At 37.2% G+C, this 17,810-nt stretch overlaps 1 protein-coding gene across 2 annotated transcripts in view; it reads left to right on the top strand.

The window, feature by feature from the left end:
• The window catches only part of RNF24 (ring finger protein 24), an 86,048-nt gene that overhangs the window by 24,793 nt on the left and 43,445 nt on the right, over positions 1-17,810 (top strand). The window contains exon 2 of one of the 2 annotated variants that reach the window (XM_002747321.6): positions 11,580-11,648. The exons of the other annotated variant lie outside the window; for it this stretch is intronic. Coding sequence (XP_002747367.1) covers positions 11,593-11,648 — 56 coding nt within the window. The 5' untranslated portion in view covers positions 11,580-11,592. The remainder of the gene's footprint in view (positions 1-11,579; positions 11,649-17,810) is intronic. 2 annotated transcript variants of the gene reach the window in all.

Below are 17,810 nucleotides of genomic sequence, written 5' to 3'. Positions count from 1 at the left end.
GTCAGAGGCCCAATCACAGATACCACTTTTTAATGTGTTTTTCCAGAGACCTTTTTAGACACATACAAAGTTAGTGTATGTGTCTAAAAAGGTCTCTACAAAGTTAGTGTATGTGGTGGTATGCCACATGCACTGCCCTGTAAGTTTTGTTTCGTTTTGTTTTGTTTTAGACGTAATCTCGCTCTATTGCCCAGGCTGGAGTGCAGTGGTGCGATCTCGCACCACTCACTGCAACCTCCGCCTCCCAGGTTCAAGTGATTCTCCTGCCTCAGCCTTCTGAGTAGCTGGGATTACACATGCCTGCCACCACGCCTGGCTAATTTTTGTATTTTTAGTAGAGGCAGGATTTCACCATGTTGGCCAGGCTGGTCTTGAACTCCCAACCTCAGGTAATCCACCCACCTCAGCCTCCCAAAGTGCTGGGATTACAGTTGTGAGCCACCACGCCCAGCCATGTTGTTTTTTGTTTTGTTTTTTACTTAGCAGTGTTTTCATGGAACCGTGCCAAATCTACATTTTTTTATTTACTTATTTTTAAAGATAGGATCTTGTTCTGTTATCTTGGCTGGAATGCAGTGGTGTGATCATAGCTTGCTGTAAGTCTCTAACTCTGGGGCGCAGATGATCCTCTAGCCTCAGCCTCCTGGGTAGCTAGGACTACAAGCATGTGCCACCATACCTAGCTAATTTAAAAATTTTTTTTTTTTTTTTTTTTTTTTTTACTATGTTGGCCCAGGCTGGTCTCTAACTCCTGACCTCAAGCAGTCCTCCCACCTTGGCCTCCCAAAGTGCTAGAATTATAAGCATGAGCCACCATGGCTGGCCTGGTATCATTCTTTAACAACTGCAAAACATTAGATTATGGTGATATTCTATGACTTAACTAGTTACATATTTAGGTTGCCTCCAGCCTTTTGCTTTTATAAACAAGGATGTGTGAAGAGCCTGGTACAAATGTGTCTTTGAGTATGCATGCAAGTACATCTGAAAGATAAATTCCTTAATGTAGAATTGCTGGGTCAATAGGTAAGTGCATGTATAATTTTGCCGAGTTGCTCTTGTGGAGACCAACAGTTCTACTTACAGTCCCACTGATAATGTGTGAGAGTACTTTTTTCCCCCAAGCAGAAAGTTTCTGTGGATGTTTTTGGGGGAGTCCTTCTGGGTTATACTTAGAAAGGCCTTCCCTATTTTGTGATTATATTTTAAAATTCTTTAATATTTTCATAATTTCATTTTTAATATTTGAATCTTTGGTACAGCTCAGATATATTTTAATACAAAGAATAAAGCTATCTTAATTTTTCTCTCAGCTGGCTACCTAATTGTCCCAATATCATTTGTGAATAATCCATCTCTCTCTCTCTCACTAATAGGAAATGTCAGCTTTATAATTCCTATATTAATTTGGGCTATTTTTCAACTTTCTTGTATCCACCAGCATAGGCTAGGTTATGCTATGGTAACAAACAACCTCAAAATCTTTGTGGCTTATAACAAGAATTTTCCTTCCTTTTGGTACATGTTCATCAAGAGTTGGCTGAGAGCTCTACTCCATGTCTTCTCACTCAGAAACTAATGGGAGTTGCCACCATCTCGAACATTACCAGCTGTCCTGGCTAAGGGAAAGGGGGCTTGGAGAGTCTCACATCATCAATGAAATGTTCACCCTGAAAGAGATAGACATCAATTCTCTTCACAGCTCACTGACAAGTATTAGTCATATGACCCTCCCCGTAACAAGAGAGCCAGGAAGTACCGTCATACATGTATGCACAAGATGGAAGCTGAAAATATTTGGCAAATAGCAACTATCATATGTATCTCTATTCTGTCCTGTTAACTTGTCAATTCAAGTGTCAGCAGCACAGGTTTTTCTTTTTTAGAATATTTCTGGCTGTGCTTTCATTTTTCATTTTTACTTTTAAACTAGAATTAGCCTCTCCAGCCACTTTTGTCCTCTCAAAAAAAGACAAACCCTGTCAGTATTTTTTATTGTATGTGCATTAAATTGATAGATTTAAGGAAACTTGACATCTTTATAATATTTAGAGTCTTTACAACCAAGAAGAGGATATATTATTTTAGTTATTCACATCTTGTTTGGTGTCTTTCATATTTCTTAATATAGATTGCATATATTTATTAGTATTCTTTTGGTTCTTTTGATGAGATTCTTTTTTATTTTACTATCACTTGCAAATAATCATTTTAATTTCTTCTTTACAATCAGGTTGGTTTTCTTGAAAGATTAGAAAAGATACAGCCATTTTCAAATAATATATATCTATTACCCAAAATAGTTTTCAAAAAATTTCATATGGGCCTGGTGTGGTAGCTCATGCTTGTAATTCCAGCACTTTGTGGGGTCAAGGCAGGAGAATCCCTTGAGCTCAGGAATTCCAGACCAACCTGGGCAAAATAGCAAGACCCCATCTCTATGAAAATAAAAAACATTAGCTGGGCTTCATGGTGCATGCCCATAGTTGCAGCTACTGGAGAGGCTAAGGCAGAAGGATTGTTGGAGCCTGGGAGGTTGAGGCTGCAGTGAGCCATGATTATACCTCTGCCCTCCAGTCTGGGCCACAGAGCAAGACAGTGTCTCAAAAAACAAAAACAAACAAAAAAAAGAGCTTCTTTTCATTATCCATCTCTGTATTAATTCTAGTGAATAAGTAGGTTAACATTAATGATAAGTGCTGTTTATTCCAACTGCTGGAAACACATTTTATTTTATTTTATATTTTATTTTATTTATATTTTGAGATAGGATCGTTCTCCGTCAGCCAGATTGGAGTGCAGTGGCATGATCACAGCTTACTACAGTTGTGACCTCCTGAGCTCAAGCAACTTTAGCCTCCTAAGCAGCTGGGGCCACAGGTGCATACCATCACACCTAGCTAATTTTTAAATTTTTTTGTAGAAACGGGGTCTTGCCATGTTGCCCAGGCTGGTCTTGAACTCCTGGCCCTAAACTATCCTCTTGCTTCAGCCTCCCAAAGTACTGGGATTATAGGTGTGAGCCACCATGCCCAGCCTGAAACACCAAAAACGAAAAAACATTTTTTTTTTACATTTTAAGCTGCAGCTGCTGCTGAAGATGAAGATGCTTACACATGTAGTTACCTGTACATCTGGAAAAGTTTTGTTTAATTTCCCTAATTTACATAATCTCTACCTATGCTTGCTTGTATTTTTCTCTGATATTTAGCCAGCCTCTTAAGCGTGAATACTCTCTAGTTTACTGTAAATTACTGCCTGCAGTGATATTCTTTAAATTATGTCCTACTCATCCCCTTCCAAGAATCCAGTACAATCATAGAAGAGGCTGAGCTCTTTAAATATTCTGAGAATCCCAGAATCTCAGTTCATATGGCTCATCAAATCCTCTATTATGGGATCCTTTTCATGGAAACACCAAATTCAAAAAATAGCTGGGTACAGTGACGTGCACCTGTAGTCCCAGCCACTTGGGAAGCTGAGGCAGGAGGATCCTTTGAGCTCAGGAGATCGAGGCTGCAGTGAGGTATGATTGCACTACTGCACCCAATCCAAGCGACAGAGCAAGGAGGGAGAGAGGAAAGAAGGAAGAAGGAAAGAGGAAAGGGAAGGAAGAAAGAAAAGATTTAAATATATACCTGTGAAAGGAATTTTTAAAAAAAGGGAATATGAGACATCAAATTAAATTCTTCTTTGCCATCAAAGTGAAGTCTCATAAAGATATAATAGAATAATTTACATTAAAAATAGATTTTATCATTACATAAAAATGGAGAAAATGGCTGGGTATGGTGGCTCACACCTCTAATCCCAGCACTTTGGGAGGCCGAGGTGGGCGGATCACCTGAGGTCAGGAGTTTAAAACCAGCCTTACCAAGGCTTTACCAACCTCTACTGAAAATACAAAATTATCTGGGCATAGTGGCACATACCTGTAATCCCAGCTACTCGGAAGGCTGAGGTGGGAGAATCCCTTGGACCTAGGAGGCAGAGATTGCAGTGAGCTCAAATCACACCACTGCACTCCAGCGTGATGACAGAGCAAGACTCCATCTCAAAAAAATAAAAGAATTGACTCTGAGAAGGGTAGAACTTTAAGATAGTGGAGAAAGAATGTTTTAAATGTTGTTGGAATAGATGACTAAATTGGAAAAACCATTTTAGGTCTTTTTTCCCTGCCATAAATTCAAGATGGATTAAACATTTAAATTTAAGGCACAAAACTGCAAATAAAAGAGAATATAAGTGGATATTTCTGTCATCTGATGTGGGGAAACCAAAGATAGAAATCGTAAAGCCAGGGCACAAGCTCACTGCCAATAGAAGGCAGGCAAGAAATTGAATCAGCCAAATATACTTGCTAGAAAGCAAACTCATGAAACCATCAATTTCTTTTATTTTTATTATTTTTGATAGAGGTAGAAATGTTTACATTGAGGAAAATAACAGCCTAAGCACATGTGGCAACCTACATTTGGTCCAGAATTAGGAAGTGATAAGGAATGGTGGAAATGGTGACAAATGGTGATTCTGTTGACATAGGGCTAGGCACACTTACATTGTAACCTGTAAGCATTCAACACCTACACACACACACACACACACACACACACACACACAAATTGTGCAACAACATGGCAGCCTGGGAGCAGAGACCACTCAGTTCCAGGCTGTTTTTGCCATGCAGGAATGGAACCCAGGATTATCAGATCCAACCTTTTTTCTGTATAGAGCTGGAAATTGCTAATTTTATGTTAAATCTCCCAAATCTTGATTATCTCAATTTCTAAAACTTTGTATATCCCAAACAAAATACTTTTTCAGGCCAGATATGGCCCAGAGGCCTTGAGTTTGTGAACTCTGCTGTAAAGTTGTGGTTTTAGTTTGAGGATTATGCTTACATCTTTAAATGAGTTGGAATGTTCCATCATTTTTCTATACTCTGAATCAGTTTATAGTAGTTCCCCCTTACTTTCAGTTTCACTTTCTGCAGTTTCAGTTACTCATGGTCAACTGTAGTCTGAAAATATTAAATGGAAAATTCCAAAAACAATTTGTAAGTTTTAGATTGTTTGCCATTCTGAGACTGCAATGAAATCTCAAGCTGTTGTGCTCACTGCATCTCCCCCAGCACATGAATCATCCCCTGTCCAGTGTGTGCATGCTGTGTATACCATCTGACCATTAGAGTCTTGGTTATCAGTTCAGAAAAACTTAGTATATACAGGGCTCACTACTGTCCAGGATTTCAGGCATCCAGTGGGGGTCTGTGAACATACCCACTGTCAATAAGCAGGGATTACTGTACAGCAGACTAATTATCTGTGCAAGTTTAGTAAGTTCTAATTCCATTGCCATTAGAGTCTAAAGCCTTTTTTATGAAGACATTTCTATATTTTCAAGTTTTCTTCTTGAGCCAGTTTTGGTTATTTATATTCCTATAAAATCTATTCCACATTTAAAAATTAATACTCAAATTATCTCATGGATGTTTTTAAATCTCTGCATAAAAATATTGTTTATCTTTCTCATTCTTCATGTTTTGGTTAGTTGATTTCTGTTCCTTTCATTTTTTGTTTTAATTCATATATTTTTGTTTGAACTTTATTAATTTCTTCTTCTGGCTTATTTTGTTTGATTTGTTCTTCTGCTTTCCAGAATAGAATTCTTGTGTTCATTTATTTTCATTTTTCTTTTTAGATTAATATAATCAGTTATATTTATATACCTACACAGTAGCCTGTAAGAATCCTCTTCCCATATTGAAGGTTATGGATTGTTTTTCTCAGTGTGAGACTTTTCCCACAATATAATTAACCTCTAAATGGTCTATGATTTGTTTTGCTTGCTAGACAGAAGTCATTTTATTTTATTTTGAGATGGAGTTTCACTCTTATCACCCAGGTTGGAGTGCAATGGTGCAATCTCCACTTCCCAGGTTCAAGCTATTCTCCTGCCTCAGCTTTCTGAGTACCTGGGATTACTGGCACCTGCCACCACCCCTGGCTAATTTTTGTATTTTTAGTAGAGATGGGGGTCTCACCATGTTGGCCAGGCTGGTCTCGAACTCGTGACCTCAGATGATCTGCCTGCCTTGGCCTCTCGAAGTGCTGAGCTGAGATTATAGGCATGAGCCACCACACCCAGCCTGAAGTAACTTTAAAGATTATTTCTTGAATTTATAAGTATTTTTCTTTTGTTTATCTTTTTATTGTTGAATTAATTTTACACATCGTAGTCACATATTGTGGCCTCTAAGAGTTTTGTTCTTTGGAATGTTCCTATGGCATAATAATTAGTTTATCTAAATGTAGATGTTTCCAGATTCATATGAAAAGGTATTTTCTTTGTTAAGACACAAAGTTTTATATATGTGTATATATATATATACACACACACACACATATATCCACTCTACATATAGATACATAGATATACACTATATATATAATTTGTTTTTGGTTTGTTTTTTTAGACGGCGTCTCACTCTTTTGCTTGGGCTGGAGTGCAGTGGCACAATCTCAGCTCACAGCAGCCTCCACCTTCTGAGTTCAGGTGTTTCTTCTGCCTCAGCCTCCCACCATAGCTGAGACTACAGGTGCACATTGCCACACCCGGCTAATATTTGTATTTTTAGTAGAAATGGGGTTTCGCCATGTTGGCCAGGCTGGTCTTGAACTCCTGATCTCAGGTGATCTACCCACCTCGGCCTCCCAAACTGCTGGGATTATAGGTATGAGCCACCACACTCAGCCATACATATTATTTGTTAATGGTATTGTTTATGTCCTCTTTTTTTGTTACATCTCATTTGGAGATTAATATTTCTGTCACTATAAAACATGTTTGTATAACTTTTTTCTTTCATTTCTACTTTTTAAAAAGTGATTAGCATTTCTCCTTTCTTTCTGTTAATATTTTCCTGCTATATTTTTGTTTATTTTCTTTTTTTATTTATTGTGTTCATTTTCTTATTGCATCCCCCATTTAAAAATATCTTAGAATAATTTAAAGTGTGTTCTTGTAATATAGCTGAATATTTATATAATTTTAGAGTCTATTGATTAAAGCATAGCTGTACATATTTTGGGGTACATGTGATCTTTTTACACATGTATACAATGTATAATGATTCAATCATGGTAACAGAGATCTATCAGCTCAGATATTTTCCTTTTCTCTGTGTTGGGAACATTGCAAATTCTTCGAGCTATTTTGAAATATACATTAATTTTTTTAATTTTTAAAGTTTAGTTTTCTTGGCAGGACACAGAGGCTCATGCCTGTAATCCGCCCTGAGGTAGGCGGATCACTTGAGTTCAGGAGTTCGAGATTGGCCTGGCCAACACAGCGAAACCCTGTCTCTACTACTAAAAATACAAAAATTAGTCTGGTGTGGTGGCACACACCTGTAATCCCAGCTACTCAGGAGGCTGAGGCAGAAGAATTGATAGAACCTGGGAGGCATAATTTGCAGTTAGCCAAGATCGTGCCACTATACTCCAGCCTGGGTGACAAAGTGAGACTCCATCTCAAAAAAAAAAAATTTAGTTTTCTCCGTTCATTAGTTTCTTCATTGTTTGGAATACAGCAAAGTATTAACTACAATTTCCCTACTGCACTATAAAATACTAGAACTTATTTTTTCTATCTAACTGTATTTTTATACCCATTAACTAGCTTCTGTTCATCCTAGAGTCCTTCTGGGGTTTTTTGTGTGTGTGCCAAAACATGGGAGCTAGAGCCTTTTTTAAATGGGAGGATTTAAACCATTTATTTTTCTTATAATTTATTTTTCATTTTGTTCCTACCATTTTATTTTATATTTTTATCATTTGCTTTCTTATGACTCCCCCTCATCCCCTTTTTACCTTTCTGTATTTTGCTGACATTATCCAGGTTTCTTTGCTGCTTTTTCCTCTCTGCTAGTAATGAAAATTTTACATCCTGTTTGTGGCTTCCTACATTTTAATATACATATTTAGACTTATACTTCTCTAACAACTTTTTCAATTAAGTAGTATAGCCGTTCAAAATGAAACTATTAGTACAACTTAACTTTTGTCTCTTCATTCCATCTTCCATGCTTTGCTGAAATAATCTGAAACCTTAATCTAGATTACTGTGGGGGGTTTTAATCAGTGGAAGGATTGCATACCTGTATATAGAGAAAGAAGTGTACTTGCATGTCTGAAAATATCTTTTTCCTTCTTTCTTTTTTTTCTTTTTTCCTTACAAATGAAAGACAGTTTAGCTGGATATACAGTTCTAGCATCACAGTTCTTTTCCATCAGACCCGTGTACATGTTGCGCCATTGTATATTGTTTGATTAAAATTTTTATTTTGAGATAACTGTAGACTCACTTGCAGCTGTAAGAAACAGAACAGAAAGATCCTATGTACTCTTTTCACAATTTCCCATAATGATAACATTTTGTAAAACTATATCATAACCAGGATATTACTTTTGATAGAGTCAAGATAAAGAAGGTTTCTGTCACATCAGGGATTTCTTAGAGTACATCAAAATAAGTGTACTTATACAGTATATAACCTTCTGGGATTGGCTTTTTTCATTCACCATAGTGTCTTGAAAGTGATCCTGATTATTACATCTATCAATAGTTTGTTTCTTTTTATTGCTGAGTGGTATTTGATGATGTGTATACTCCACAGTTTGTTTAATCATTCACCCATTGAATGATATTTGGGTTGTTTCTAATTTTAGACCATTACAGATAAAGCTGCTATGAACCTTTGTGTTGATGTTTGTATGTGAACATAAGTTTTCATTTCCCTGGAATAAATGCCCAGGAGTGTAATTGCTGAGTTGTATGGCAGCTGCATGTTTAATTTTACAAGAAACTGACAAAGTATTTTCCAGAGTAGCTATACCATATTATTTTCCCATCAACAAGATAAAATGCTCTAGTTTCACTGCATTCTTGCCAGCATTTGATGTTGTTAAAATTGTTTATTTTAGCCATTCTGATAGGTTAAGTATATTTTAGTAATTTCTCATTGTGTCTTTAATTTCTATTCCCATTATGGCTAATGATTTTGAACATACTTTCATGTACTTATTTACCATTTGTATATTCCCTTTGGTGAAATGTCTCCTTTGCCTATTTTCTATTTGAATTGTTTCCTAGGGCTGCCTTAACATAAGTGCTATAAACTGGGTGGCTTAAAACAACAGAAAATATTGTCTCACAGTTCAGGGGTGTAGAAGTCTGAAATCAAGATGTTGGTGGCTGGGCACAGTGGCTCACACCTATAATCCCAATACTTTGGAAAACCAAAGGATCACTTGAGTCCAGGAGTTCACAACCAGCCTGACCAACATGGTGAAACCCCATCTCTACTAAAAATACAAAAATTAGCCAGGCATGGTGGTACATGCCTGTAATCCCAGCTACTCAGGAGGCAGAGGTTGCCCCCCCAGCCTAGGTGATAGAGCTCAAAAAAAAAAGCCTGGGCATGGTGGTTCACACCTGTAATCCCAGCAGTTTGGGAGACCAAGGTAGGCAGATCACTTGAGGTTAGGAGTCTGAGACCAGCCTAGGCAACATAGTAAAACCCCATCTCTACTAAAAATAAAAAAATTAGCAGAGCATGGAGGTACACTCCTGTAGTCCCAGCTACTAAGAAGGCTGATTAAAAAAAAAAAAATCTTGTAATAAAAAAAAATTGGCAAGGTTGTTCCTTCTGAGGGCTCTGAGAAAGGATTTGTTCATGCTTCTCTTCAAGCTTCTGATGACAGCCAGCAGTCCTTCAGTCTCTGCTTCTGACATCACACAGCATTCTCTCCTCCTGAATCTCTGTGTCTCTTTTCCTCTTATAAAGATACTAGTCATACTGGATTACTCTAGTATAACTTTAACTTCTTAATTACATCTTAATTATATTTTCAACAACTCTGTTTTCAAATTAAATCACATTCAGAGGTACTGAGAGTTATGTCTTCACCATATCTTTTTGAGAACACAATTCAACCCATAATTGGTTATTTCTTTTACTGTTGACTTCCTGTTTAGGTTATTAGCCCTTTGTCAGGCATATGGTTTGCAATTTTTTTTTTTTTTTTTTTTTTTTTTTTGCCTAGTCTTTAGCTTCTTTCTTTATCCTCTTGACAGGGTCTTTCAAGGCAAAAAAAATTTTCATTGCAGTTAACTTCAGTGTATCAATTTTTCCTTTTATGCGCCTTGCTTTTGGTGTCAAGTCTTTGCCTAATCCTAGATCACAAATATCTTCTTTTGTGTTTTTTGTAACTATATCATTGTTTTGCATTTTATGTTTAAGGTCATGATCCATTTTGAGTGTTTTTTGTGTTAGTATAAGATCTGGGCACGGTGGCGCGTGCCTGTAATCCCAGCTACTCAGGATGCTGAGGCAGGAGAATTGCCTGAACCCAGGGGGCGGAGGTTGCGGTGAGCCGAGATTGCACCATTGCACTCCAGCCTGGGTAACAAGAGCGAAACTCCGTCTCAAAAAAAAAAATCAAGATTCAATTTTTTGCCTAGGGTTGTACCATTGTTCTAGCACTAATTGTTGAAAAGGCTATACTCTCTCCACTGAGAAAGGATTGCACATTTCTCAAAAATCATTTGGGTATATTTGTGTAGGTCTGTTTCTGGGTTCTTCATTTTGTTCCATTGACCTGTGCATCCGTTCTTTTGCCAAAACCAATCAATGTTTTGATTGGGCTATGATGAGTTCTTACATTGAATAGACTGATTCCTCTCCATTTAGTCTTCTTTTTTCAAAATTGTCTTTCTGCCTAAATTTGCTGGAATTTTGATAGGAATTATGTTAAACCTATTTATCAATTTGGAGAGAATATCTTTACTATGTTGAATTTTCAAATCCATGAACACAGTATGTCTCTGCATTTATTTAGCTCTTAACCTGATTCCTTTAATCAGCATTTTGTCATTTTTAGCATGCAAGTCCTGTACATATCTGTTGTCTTATTATATTTAATTCTTTGTATTTCTTTTTTTTTTGGAGACGGAGTCTTGCTGTTGTTGCCCAAGCTGGAGAGCAATGGGGTGATCTCAGTTCACTGCATCCTCTGCCTCCTGGGTTCAAGCAATTCTCCTGCCTCAGCCTCCCTAGTAGCTGAGATTACAGGTGCCTGCCACCACACAAGTCTAATTTTTTGGTATTTTTAGTAGAGACGGGGGTTTCACCATGTTGGCCAGGCTGGTCTCGAACTCCTGACCTCAGGTGATCAGCCCGCCTTGGCCTCCCAAAGTGTTGGGATTACGGGTATGAACCACGGCACCCGGCCTGTATTTCTTTCTTTCTTTTTTTTTTTTTTTAACAATTGTAAATGTCATTGTATTTATAATTTCAGTGTTCCTATGTTCATTGCTAATTTATAAAAATACAGTTGATTTATATACGTGTATCTGATATCCTGCAACCTTGCTGAACTCACTCATTCTGGAAATTTGAAGATTCTTTGGGATTTTGTTGTTGTAGATGTTGATGTTGGCAAATAGGCTCAGTTTAATTTCTTCCTTTCTGATGTGTATGCCTTTTATTCCCTTTTCTACCTTATTGCACTGGCTAGAACTTCCAGCACTATGTTGAATAAGAGTGGTGAGAGCAGATATCCTGCCTTGTTCCCGGTCTTAGGGGGGTAAGTATTCAGTCTTTCACAATTAAGAATAATGTTAGCTGTATAGTTTTTGTTGTTATTGTTTGGTTGGTTTTTGTTGGTTTGATTTTTGTAGATGCTTTTTAACATGTTGAAGAAGTTCTCTTCCATTTCTATTTATGGGAGTTTTTCTTTTTTATCATAAATGAGTGCTGATGTTTATGAAATGTTTTTTTATCAATTAATATGATCATGTGATTTTTTTCTTTAGCCATTTAATATGGGTAGATTACACTGATTTTTTAAATTTTAATATTAAACTAGCCCTGCATCACTTGAATAAATCTTACTTGGTCATGGTGTCATAAAATTCTATTTACAGATTGCCGAATTCTACTTGCCAATATTTTATTAAGAATTTTTGTGTCTATATTTGCCAGACATTGTCTTTATCTGAGTTTGCTATCAAGGTCACACTGTCTTCAAAAAACTGCCTTGAGAAATGTTCCCTCCCATTCTCTGCAAAAGATCATCAAGGATTTGTGCTCATTCTTATTTAAACTTTTGGTAGAATTCTCTGGTAAAAGTTTCGAGGCCTGGAGCAGTCTTTTTTGTGAATTTTTAAATGATTAATTCAATTTGTTTGATAATTATAGAACTGTTCACATTATCTATTTTATATTGGGTGAGTTTTGTAGTTTGTGTTTTTTGAGAACTTGGTCTGTTTTATTTATGTTACTAACTTCATGTCTGTATATGTATGTATACTCTTATTACTCTTTTGATGTCTGCTGTGTCTGTAGTGATCTTTCCTATTTAATTGTTGATATTGGTTATTTGTGTCTTCTCTTTTTTTTTTTTTTGTTATTCTTCCTAGAGGTTTGTCAGTGTTATTGATCAAAGAACAGACTCAACTTTTTGTTTCATTGATTTTTCTCTGTTGTTTTCCTGTTCTCAATTTAATTGATTTCTGTTTATTATTATTTCTTTTTTCTTGACCAACTTGCCCTTTTTCTAGGTTCTTGATGTAGGAGTTTAGGTTATTGATTTGAGACTTCTTATTTTCTTATGTGTGCATTTAGTGCTATGAATTGCCCACTCAACACTGCTTTACCTATGTCTCTCAAATTTTGATATGTTGTATTTTTATTTTCTTTCTTTCTTTTTTCTTTACTTTTCGTTTTTGAGATGAAGTTTCACTCTTGTCACCCAGGTGGAGTGCAATGGCACGATCTCGGCTCATTGCAAACTTCGCCTCCTGGGTTCAATCAATTCTCCTGCCTCAGCCTTCTGAGTAGCTGAGATTATAGGCACCTGGTACCACACCCAGCTAATTTTTGCATTTTTAGTAGAGATGGGGTTTCACCATATTGGCTAGGCTGGTCTCAAACTCCTGACCTCAGGTGATCCACCCATCTCAGTCTCCCAAACTGATGGGATTACAGTTGTGAGCCACTGCACCCAGCCTTTTTTTTTTTTTTTAACTGAGCCTTGCTCTGTTGCCCAGACTGGAGTGCAGTGGCGATATCTTGGCTCACTGCAATCTCTACTGCCTGGGTTCAAGCAATCCTTGTGCCACAGCCTCCTGAGTAGCTGGGACTACAGGCACTACAGGACTACGCCCAGCTAATTTTTTTGTATTTTTAGTAGAGACAGGGTTTCACCATGTTCACCAGTCTGGTCTTGGAACTCCTGACCTCATGATCCACCCACCTCATCCTCCCAATGTGCTGGGATTACAGGCGTGAGCCACCTCGCCCAGTACTTTTATTTTAAATCAATTCAATGTATTTTAAAATTTTTTTTAAGACCTCTTTTTGACTTACAGATATTTGAAGTGTGTTAATTAGTTTCTAAGTGTTTAGATATTTTCTTGCTACCTTCGTGTTAGAAATGTCTAGTTTGATTCAACTATGTGCAGTAACATACTCTGTTAGACTTCGATTTTTGAAAGTTTGCTTGAGATTTGTTTTATGACCGGGGATATGTATGGTCTGTGTTGGTGTAGGTGCCATGGACACTTGAAAAGAATGTGTATTTTGCTGTTGCTAGGTGGAGTGCTCTATAAATTTTGATTAGATCTTGTTGTCTAATTGTGTTGTTGAATTTTTCTTTATCCTTGCTGGTTTTCTGTCTAGTTGTTTCATCAGTTGTTGAGAGAAGGTTTTGAAGTCTTTGAGTATAATTACAGATTTCTTTACTTCTCCTTTCAGTTCAATCAGTTTTTGCTTCACATGTTTTGCAGCTCTATTGTTTTGTGCATGCACATTTAAGTTTGCCATTTACTTTTAGTGAATTGACCGTTTTATCATTACATAATGTTTCTTTCTCTGGTAATTTTATTTGCTCTGAAGTCTGCTTTAATGTTAGTATAGCCACTTCTGCTTTCTTTTGATTAATCCTTGCATTGTATATCTTTTTCCATCCTTTTCAACCTGCATGTATCATTATTTTTAAAGTGAGTTTCATGTAGACAGCATATTATTGGGTGATTTTTTTTAAGTTCATTTCACCAACCTCTGTGTTTTAATTGGCATATTTAAAGCGTTTAAACTTAAACTTGCCATTTTAAACTTTATTTTCTGCTTGTTTTCTCTATTTTTTATTTCTGTTACTTGAATAACTTTTTGAAGTCCATTTTGATTTTTTGTAGTGTTTTGAGTGTATGTCTTTGTGTAGTTTTTTCACTGATTGCTGTAGGCATTGTATTATATATGCAGTCCACTGTTATCATTTTACCAGTTCAGACTAGAAATCTTACCTCCTTTTATGTCCCTTTATCCTTCCTTAATTTTAATATGCTCGTCTAATATTTTCTCTGAATACATTTAGAACCAGGTTGGCCAATTATAATTTTTCTTCAATCATTGACTGTAACCTAGAAAACTCAAGAGGAGGAAATTTATTGTATTTTCCCTTATATTTGTTTACCATGTTGTTTCTTCCTTCTTGATGTTCCAGGGTTCCTTTTCTTATCATTTCCTTTCTGTTAAGACAACTTCCTTTAGTTACTCTTGAAGCGTGGGTCTGCTAGCAACAAATTCCCTTTATTTTCCTTCATGTGAGGCTGTCTTGATTTCCTATTTCATTCCTGAAGGATATTTTTGCTGAATGTAAGATTTTGAGTTGATGGCTCTTTTCTTTCAGCACTTGAAAAATGTGTTCCTTCCTTTTGGCCTCCATGGTTTCTGATGAGAAATCTTTGTCTTTCATATTATTTCCCCCAGTGGTATCTCCCTAGTTGCTTTCAAGATTTTTGTTGTTGTTTTAACTCAATTACCTCTGCAAAAAAAAAAAGATTTTGTTGTTGTTAGTTTTCAGAAATTTGACTATGATGTGTCTTGTAGATTTCTTTGGGTTTATTCTCTTTGGAGTTTGTTCAGCTTCTTTAATCTGTACATTCCCAAGTAGCTGGGATTACAGGTACCCACCACCATGCCTGACTAATTTTTATATTTTTAGTAGAGACAGCATTTTGCCATGTTTGCCAGGCTGCTCTTGAACTCCTGACCTCAAGTGATCTGCCCACCTCAGTCTCCCAAAGTGCTGGGATTACAGGCGTGAGCCACTATGCCTGGCCCTGGTTTACTATGCTTTCCCCTTTCTTTTCCATTCTGCTGTTGAGCCCATTCACTCAGTTTTTTTTTTTTTTTTTTTTAATTTCAATTACTGTGTTTTTCAGTTCTATAATTTCCATTTTGTTCCTCTTTATATCTTCTGTTTCTTTGCTGAGATTTTCAGTGTTTTCACTTGTTTCAAGCATGTTCATAAATGCTTAACATTTTGATGATGGCTGTTTTAAAATCTTTGTCAGATAATTTTAACATTTTTGTCATTGGTGTTAGCATCCGTTAATTGTAATTTCTCATTTTGATTTGTGATCTTTCTAGTCTTGATATGATGAGTAATTTTTAGTTGAAACCTGGACATTTTGTATATTATGTTATGAGACTGTGGATTTCATTTAAACCTTCTGTGTTAACTGGCTTCCTCTGACACCACTCTGACAGCAAAATGGTGGGTTGTAATGCTACCTCATTAATGCCAGGTCAAGGTAGAAGTCCAGGCTTCCTACTCAACCTCTGTTTGACACAGCGGGGCAGGGACACAGCAGGAATGGGAGTTTCAGCTCTCAACTAGGCTTTCACTGATACCTCCTTGGCTGGGACAGGTAGGAGTGCTTGTTGCCACTGGGTAGAATCCTGATTCTGCACTAGATCTTTGTCATCACCCTAGTGAGGAGAAGTATAGTCTCTTAGTTACTGCTGGATAGGGGTAGAAGTCAGGGTCCACATGTAGTCTCTACTGATATCACTGAGGTAGAGCCTCATTATCACCATGTTGGGTAAAAATTCCAGCTGGCCAACATGATGAAACCCCGTCTCTACTAAAAATACAAAAATTAGCTGGGCATGGTGGCACGTGCCTGTAGTCCCAGCTACTCAGGAGGCTGAGGCAGGAGAATAGCTTGATCCTGGGAGGCAGAGGTTGCAATGAGCCAAGATTGCTCCACTGTACTCCAGCCTGGTGACAGAGCGAGACTCTGTCTCAAAACAAAAACAAAAACAAAATAATGCCAGCTTCCTACTTGGCCTTTTCTAACACTATCCCAGCAAGATGGCTGGGGGAATCTTGTTGCATCCTGGCATGAGTGAAAATCTAGGCTCTGCTTTTAGCCTTTGCTGGCATGTCTTTAGGGATGTGGCCATAGTTTTTTCTGGGTTGAAAATACTTGTTTAAAAGTTTTCAGTCTTGTTAGACTACTCCTTTTTTGATTCTTTGGCTAGAGAGAACAGGTTCACTGGGGCTTTTTTTTTTTTGTCTTCACCTGTTGGCATTTCTGGTTTGCCAACTTTGCCAGCTCTATGTCTGGGATATAGGAGACAAAAACAAAGCCCAGAGAACTCGTTACCAAGCTATTCCTTGGGTCCCCAGGTCCCTAGTTAGTGTACTGCCTTCTGTCCAACTTAATGTTCATGTTTTTTAGTTATATTTAGCTGGATAAATAGGGAAATGTATGTCTATGCCATCTTTCTGGAGTCAGAAGTCTACCTGACTGTCTTTTAATGGAGATACAAACAGTGATTCTACTATAGTTTATTGTTGTATTTTAGTTAATAATAAAAACTAACATTTCCCAAGTACACAACATGTGCCCAGGTACTGTTCTGAGTGTTTTTCATCTATTGAGTCATTTAATTCCTTTAAAACTTTATGAAATAGTTACTACTACTATTCTGCCTTATGAAATGAGGAAACAGACATAGAAAAGATAAGTAACAAGCCCTAAATTACTGGCAAATGCATGGTTAAACCCCTGGCTGTCAAACTCCACAAGCCCACTGTAATATTCATGGCCTAAGGTAAATCTCAAATCTATATGCTTTCCATTGTAACAACTTTTTTTTTCTTGAAACTTGTCATAGTTTTTCTATCCTAGAATTCAGAAAATTTACTTAGGATCTATGTAAATATAGGTCTTAATTTTAAAGTATTTCTCTCTAGGACCCAGCATATCCATTTGATCAGAAAGTATAGGTCTTTCTACTGATCAGTGACATGTTTTTAAAAGTATTAATTTTTCCTGTCATCCACCCACTCAAAAAGAGATTTTGCAGAAGGTATTTCATGTGGCCATAAAGATACTCAATAAAGAACAAAGAAGTTAGTTCCTTCTAATGTGTCAAAAACTTTCTTCTTTTTTTTTAGAGATAGTTTTCTGTAACCCAGGCTGGAGCACAGCGGCGGTATCATAGCTCACCGTAACCTTGAATTCCTGGGCTCAAGTGATCCTCCCATCGTAGCCTCCAGAGTAACTAGTACTACAGGCACATGCCACAATGCCCAGCTAATTTTTTTTTTTTTTTTTTTTGAGATGGAGTCTTGCTCTGTCACCTAGGCTAGAGTACAGTGGTATCTCAGCTCACTGCAACCTCCGCCTCCCGGGTTCAGGTGATTCTCCTGCCTCAGCCTCCCGAGAAGCTGGGATTATAGGTGCTCGCCATCACACCTGGCTAATTTTTGTATTTTTAGTAGAGAAGGAGTTTCACCATGTTGCCCAGGCCGGTCTTGAACTTCTGACCTCGTGATCCACCTGCCTCAGCCTCCCAAAGTGCTTGGGATTATAAGAGTGAGCCACTACACCCAGCTTCAGAGCATTTCTGAAGCAAAACTAGAATACTCACTCTTGGGAAGATGGTATGG

Source organism: Callithrix jacchus, chromosome 5 (assembly GCF_049354715.1).
Source record: "Callithrix jacchus isolate 240 chromosome 5, calJac240_pri, whole genome shotgun sequence".
Taxonomy (NCBI): domain Eukaryota; kingdom Metazoa; phylum Chordata; class Mammalia; order Primates; family Cebidae; genus Callithrix; species Callithrix jacchus.
The sequence above is the reverse complement of the archived record's forward strand: the minus strand, read 5'-3'. Positions and strand labels throughout refer to the sequence as shown.